This window comes from Vigna umbellata, chromosome 1 (genome assembly GCF_029865625.1).
Source record: "Vigna umbellata cultivar VRB3 chromosome 1, Vumbellata_1.0, whole genome shotgun sequence".
Lineage (NCBI taxonomy): Eukaryota > Viridiplantae > Streptophyta > Magnoliopsida > Fabales > Fabaceae > Vigna > Vigna umbellata.
This window is the reverse complement of record NC_142165.1, coordinates 88,872,508-88,879,643: the sequence shown is the minus strand read 5'-3', so window position 1 is coordinate 88,879,643 and position 7,136 is coordinate 88,872,508. Positions and strand designations below refer to the sequence as shown.

At 37.1% G+C, this 7,136-nt stretch overlaps 1 protein-coding gene across 1 annotated transcript; it reads right to left on the bottom strand.

The window, feature by feature from the left end:
- Positions 1–371: 371 nt before the first annotated feature.
- Positions 372–1,812, bottom strand: LOC124838714 (uncharacterized). The gene has a single exon (XM_088104645.1). The coding sequence runs from the start codon at positions 1,564–1,566 to the stop codon at positions 538–540; it is 1,029 nt and encodes a 342-aa protein (XP_087960771.1). The 5' UTR covers positions 1,567–1,812; the 3' UTR covers positions 372–537.
- Between the last annotated feature and the right edge of the window lie 5,324 nt (positions 1,813–7,136).

Genomic DNA, 7,136 nt, shown 5'->3' with positions numbered 1-7,136 from the left:
ATTGCCTTAGAAAATTGTTTTTCTTAAGAACCTCTCACCTTCCCGATTTATTGTCAGTAACAATCTACTCTACATTTTTGTATTCTCCTCCTTACAATTATCGATATACATACATACATACATATATACATATATTTTCGTTTATATTAGGTGAAGGAATTAAGACTCGGGGAAAAGTCGATTTGGAAGAAGCAAAACTACATTAACAAATCCAGAGACGTGGAAAGTAATATGAACCATTAAAAAATTCTCCATTCAGTTTTGAACTCTGGTCCTCGAAATAACCATAGATAACTTAGCCAAGCACACCATCAACCAAACTTACACAAAAACAAAATATAAAAAAGATAGAAGGCTAGTGAGAAAAGAACTGAAAAAGTGCTAGATCCATATTCATATACCACCCAAACCAAAGCAACCACAAAAGAACCAAACTCTTAAGATACAAAGTGATTAATTAGGAGCACTATGCTACTGTCTAACAGGAAAAGAAAATTTAAGCGGTGAACAAAATAGAGAGAAAAACAGTTATTTCTGTTACGGATATGCACCGGCGCCATTCGTTGTTGGAAGATCAGACCACGAAAAGGTTGGACCGTTCCAGTATCCGAATTCACCCCCAGCTACCGATGTTGTTTCCATAATGTTGTTGGACACAGAAGAGGAATAATTAGAAGCCATGTTCCCCATAAACACTTGTGACGAGTTATCACCGCAATAATTATTAGCCGATGATGACCTTAGCTTCTGGTAAATCTCTTGAATTCCACTGTTGTGATGTTCCCCAAGTAGGAACCCCCCATTTTGTTGCTGATCTTGATTGCTTCTCCCAAACAGACCAAGCGAAGGAACTTGCGCAACCGCATCATAGCCTAAGATTCGGTGATTCAGCAACGCATTTGAAACCAAGGGCTCAGTGCTCACCATGTGCCCAATCAGGGTCCCTTCTTCCTTGATGGACATGGGACTAGGGTTAGGGTTAGGGTTTTGATTCTGAGTAGCTCTCAGTAGAGCCAGAAGGTGAGTGTTTTGGGGGGAACCCCAAAGGATTTGGCTCGGTGGTGGAAGCTCGTGTTCAACTTCAAACCCACCGAAACCTGGTGATTTTCCAAGCTCAGATGCAACGGCTTTCATCTTGGTTGAGGCTGTCTTTGCCACTGAGTTCGCCACGCCGATATTTTTGTTTTTCCGGCAGCCTCCGCCGATGGGAACGTTGCGGAGAGCGCCACCTTTGGTCCAGTAGCGGCGGCACGTCTTGCAAAAGTGGCGAGGCTGAGTGAGGTTGTAGTTGTTGTAGTAGCAGAACTTGGTGTTGGATGAATCGCATCGCGGGCACCTGAGGTTTTGATTTTCCGATGTGGGAGTAGTGGTGGTGGTGGTAGGAGTAGTTGTTGTGGTGGTGGATGTGAGGGTAACATTATTAGTTGAGGAAGAAGGAAGAGAAGAGGGAGATGGTGCAGTTGGGAGTAGAACTCCTCCACCTCCTCCTCCTGCACCCCCTCCATTAATGGAGGGTTTTCTTTCTGGTGCTATGAGGCTAGCTCCACCCAACAGTTCTTGGATCATCTTCTTTATCTTGGTGGATCTACAACAATCCAAAAACGAAAAGCAAAAGGGTGGCGAGGCTTTTTGAGTTAGTGGAGAAAGAAAAGCGAAAGAAAGTGGGTTTGCTCTGCGTATGAGTGAGAGAGAATTAAAGAGTATATAGATTGGAGAGGAGTAGAAGTGTATGATGACACTCGCCTTTGGGAATTCAATTGGCCAGCTTCGTTGTTTTATGCTGCTAGTAGGACAGCTTCGTTGGCAGTCAGGTACTCTTGTTGCCAAAGAATATATAGAATTGGGGGCTCCCAATAATATATACATATTTATACACTCTATGCCAACTCTTTACACTCACAACAAATTTACCTTTCCTTAAATAAAATCATACCCATCAGTTTTAAATCTCAAGAAAAAAATACCTTATCAACTTTATTATGCAAAACATCTTCTCCGTAGACTTCACAAAATCAATTTCTACCAGAGAAAGATAACGTTCAGTTTCCACTTTCCATTTTGGGTGTTAGAAAATTTTGACTACAAGTGATAATATATAATAAACAATAGTTTTTTTCTTAAGCTAATTATTACTTTCGATCTTATATGATTCCAACTTCAGTTAGGAGAGGTTTATTAATGCACTGATCATTACTCGTTCTATCATACGTGCGGTCTTTGCTGAATCAATTATGAATTATGTAAGGGATGAAATCATTTTGTTTGTCCCACTTATGAGTAAACAGTACCAGTAAAGACACTTCGTTAATTTCTATGCATCCAAACAGTTTGAATTCCTTTTCTTTTTGCTCGCATATCAACAGAAACTTGCAGACAACGGATTTGAATTCGACTTCATTTTCCTATTACACGCAAATGGCTAAAACGTGCTTCTCTTTTATGGACTGGGCGTTTCGCTGCTGATGTGTTTTGCTTCCACGTATAAAGTTAACAACTACGAAAGTCTCTAGTTCCAAACTCATGACCTATTGTGTTCAAAAAAATAATAAAAACTTTCGTTCGTTCTTAATTTGTGGGTAGTTAGCAGATGTTTTTCTTAAATGAATAAACGGGCTCGTGTATCGATAATAATATAATAGCAGAAGTGAAAAAGTAGAGGATGAAGGATATATTTTTTGTTCCCCCACTTTGGAAACAATGATATTCCGTAAATGCATTAAATGTGTAAATATTTGTTGTAGTTGCGTAGATTGAAGTGTTGTGATGGGATGAAAAGGAAAGATAGAGAGAAAAATTAGGGTAGTGATGAAGTATTGCAAAAGAGTGGTACTTGTTGGCGCTTATGGAGGAAGGGATTGAGGGTTTTATGTGGATGAAGATTCTTCTGCGTTCAAAAACGATGATTACAAGTTCAAGGTGAGGGCTAGTCACGTGGAAGTACGTGTAAAGCTGATTGTCCCTACAAGTATAGTAACTAAAAGAAAGAGCCACTGCGCGCCCGAAACTCATGGCTTCAATTCAGCCCTTCCCCACACTCACTCCCCCTGGCCAGAACAAACACATGTCCCATTGTCCTCTCTCTGCTACTCATCACACACCCAAATATTTAAACTTCATTCCTATACCCTATACTATACTACTTCACAGTTATATGCTCAACAACAAACAAAATAAGGATGCAATCAATTCATCCATTCTTTCATCACATGAATCTTTTCTCTATGGCTTATTGCAAGACCTCTATCTCCATTATGAATATACCCTCAGAGAACTCAACTCACCCTCAGAACTCGCGATCTTCAGATACCCCTTTTTTTTTATTTCATAAAAAGAACGAGAAAAGCATATGGAAATTGCATGAAATTCTAACATTGGAATATGAAAGCGTGTACGTTCATTGGCAGCTGCGTCTTGCAAACGATTCTGTTTATGTTTGTTATCACCATTCTACTTTCTCTGGTCCACTCTACCTAACAAGACCAACAACAGTGCGCGATTCAGAGAATGTGAAGCGTTGCAGATATTGCATTCTTTATTTTAATTTTATACGTTATACTATTGCTTGTATACAACTTTATTTCTATCAATCCATTCACACATTTTAATTATCACTTTTAATTATGTATTAGATAATTAGAGAAAAAGGTTTGATTGTCTTTACTATTTTTTATAACCTTTCTATAGATTGATTTTTTGTAAAAATAAAATAAAAATGCATGTGAACTATATAAAAAGGTATTGCTATTTCTACATCGCATAAATTGCCCATTTTGAAAGATACTTTAATCTAGAAAAAAAAAAAAGTAAATCGTCGTGGATAACTATAGGTGTAGATAGACCATTAGAAATACGAATGTAAGTATTATAGGTTTTTTTATGTGAAAAATGAAAAATAATAGATATTACAAAATGTTTGATATAAATGTTAATACTTCATAAAAAAAACTACGTAGCTAACAAGTGATGAAGGAGATAAATAGTTAATATGAAACTTAAATCATCACCACAAATTTGTATCTATGGAGATATAATACTATCTGTTGGAATCTGACGTACTAGTAGAGCCAATAATTTGTTAATAATAATTTCCTTAATTTTTCCGGTACTTTGATTTGTTTTTTTCATAATAATATTTATTTTCTTTGGGAAAGTCGAGATTCCATCCTATAATTTCATAGGTACGTCAATTTTGATCTTAGCCAAAAATAGGTATGTAAAATTTGTCTAGAGTCATATTGCTTCTACCACAACCAAACACAATTAGATGGAGACAGTTACTTGGTTGAATGGTGAATACTATATTCTGAAAATGAAAAACAAAAATACCATCAATTATAAAACTTTTTTTAAAACCGAGGAATAATGAATGATGATAAATTGCGCTAATTACTACTATTGAAGGAATTGGTGCCCTATTAACGGAAATTCGGTGCGCTTATATGTGCACCGTAATAGAGGTTTTATTGCAGAATAACTCCTTAATTCTGGTCTCAGTCTGATACGATTAGTTGAATTGATTGAAAGGTGTTGAGTTCGTAGAAATTCTTCATCGCGTATAAAAAAATGCTCTCTATTCGCCATGACGAAAAGGAGCAGCCACGAAATCAATCCGTCGTAATACTTTATACTGTTTTATCTAAAAGCTAGAAGACAGATTAAACATCAATTTATAGTAACGTGGCAAGTTGTGTTTCGACATCACTTGTAAGCATATATTATTGGGCGAATTATGCCAAATATTGTATATTAATGACAATTAGGTAGATGATCATGTGAAGAAGCTGACTCGTGTAAATTGAGGTCTTGGTCTGAAAAAGCTTCTAAGCACTTACATTTGCATACCTAGAAAATTCTGAAAACGTAAAGTCAAGGATAATTAGTTAGAGAAACAAAAATATGCGATCACAAGAGACGGAACGAGGAGATTCTTCGAAAAGGAGGGGTCTATGTGTTTCGGATTCGCTGAACCATTTGTCAATCAAGATTTTGATTGATTGAGAGACATTGTCGATGATGAATGACAAATTAATCTTAATCACTTAAGATATAAGAAAGCATATAAAGTAACCAATCAGTATTTGGTGATCTCTCGTTATCTACCAGTCTTAGGCTTCTAAAATATTTATTTGACATATAATTAAAACGAATTTAATATTAACAGAGTTGGCTATGTATTAAAATCTACATCGATCGGACAGAACCAATCCAATGTTATTTTGTTTTAATTCAACTAGACGGTTTGATTAATCGAAGGGAATTAGTGTTGCTTTCACCTTTGATTGAAACTTTTGGAAAAGGCAGTGTAGATGGGGGCCAAAACTGGAAAATTTACTTGTTAAAATCACATAGAAGAATGTTGAACAACCCAACATAGCCGATTTAAAAAGTTGCAGTGATGACCTTGTATTGACCAAATCAAAACATTGTCCAAATATAAAAACAAAAACAAGTTGTTGTAACAATTGGAATTTGAATCTGACTAGCTAAATTGGCATATATGCATGGTATTTCTGGGAAGCGTGCATGAAAATACCTAGCAGATAGTTAATGAGGTAGAGGAATTAAGAGAGAGATAGATAATGTGACGTTGGGAGGGTCGAAGAAAAGAGAAAAAATAAATAAATGAAAAAAAGAATGCGAAAGGGAAAGGTGAGGCAGCACGAAAACAAAAACTGGGAATGTCAATTATTGGGATCGAAATACTGAAATGTGATGTGATGTGGTGTGTAGTGTAGCGTAGTAATGTATATTGTACTGTATGCATCGCAGAATGAATGAATAGCATAGCCTGAGCGCGCGTGCCGTCCGGAGAGGCAGACAGAGACTGAGTGGGTCAGATTTATGAGAATGCAGAATTCAGAAATCAGAAGAGAAGAGAAGACCGACATGCCTTTTAGTCCTTACGGTACATACATAATACAAACATAGTAGTATGTAGCAGCTATTACCAAGGATGATGAAGAAGGGTATGTTATGTTATGTTACTTCTCATTACAATATTTCATCAGTGCTGTGTTTGGTTTGGTGTGCAAACTTTATTCCCTTAAAAATCAAAAGTTCCGATTGGGCGGGCAAAGCGGAAAACGACGCCAGCTTTGGGTAAAGACGAGAACAAATAACTCTGAATGTACATGTTGGGCAACGCGGGCAGTGCGGGCACCTAGACATTGATACTATACCCTGTGGTCGCCGTCAAGGGCCCTGCCTCCCACTCTGACCCTCACCACCATCTCATTCCTTTCTCTCTCTCTCTCTCTCTCTCTCTCTCCTTTTATTTTCCATCAACTTAGTTTCACTTGGCGCCTAATAATCTTCAACTTTTTCTGCAATTCATCTATAGTAAGTACCTATCACAGCATTTCACTCTCTTACAAGAAAGAAATAATTTAAGTTGATGAAAAAAAAAAAGGTTTGATGCATCTCTGATTAATAAACAAATAATAATAATAATAATAATCTATGAGCAGTGTTTTTCATTAATCCATTAGTATTGTGTATAAGGTTTAGGGGAATACAGTGAAGAAACGTAGGTAGGTATGAATTTGAAAGGACATGACTACAATGCATGGATGGGATGGGATATAATCCCACATTCCTATAGATGGGCCCCTACTCATGTCTCCCCTTATCCAGCACTACAGCTTTCCCAGGGCTCCTCTTATTTCGTCTTTTTCTTCTGTTTTTCCTCTTTTTTTTTCCCACTTCTTCCCTTCGCCTCGCCCCTTTTAACTGTGATAGGTACGCTTCTAATCCTCAAACACTGCTGCAATCACTTATCCACTCACTCCACACACCTAATAATGCTCTATCCACACCTTCACATTTCCAACTATTAATTCTCTATGCCAATTCCAATGTATCTGACTCCCTAGCCCATCTTCCTCCCTTCGATCAAAGTGCTTGCATCTCAATGTATTTTAGACCATGCATGGTCCATATCCACCCATGTCAAACAATTCCATCTCTCTCCTCTCTCTTATCACTGCCAAAACACGCATGCATGCTCATATTGCCTACCCTATTTTTCTCCTCACACTTGTTTTTTAACGTAATTCTGATTAAAACATGGTTTCGTGAATATTTAAAACAACTGAAATTTAAGTCTCCATTTAATTTCACCTACCTTGCTAACTAAC

Excerpts from the sequence above, each read along its gene's own strand:
- LOC124838714 (XM_088104645.1), bottom strand. The coding sequence starts at position 1,566 with ATGATCCAAGAACTGTTGGGTGGAGCTAGCCTCATAGCACCAGAAAGA.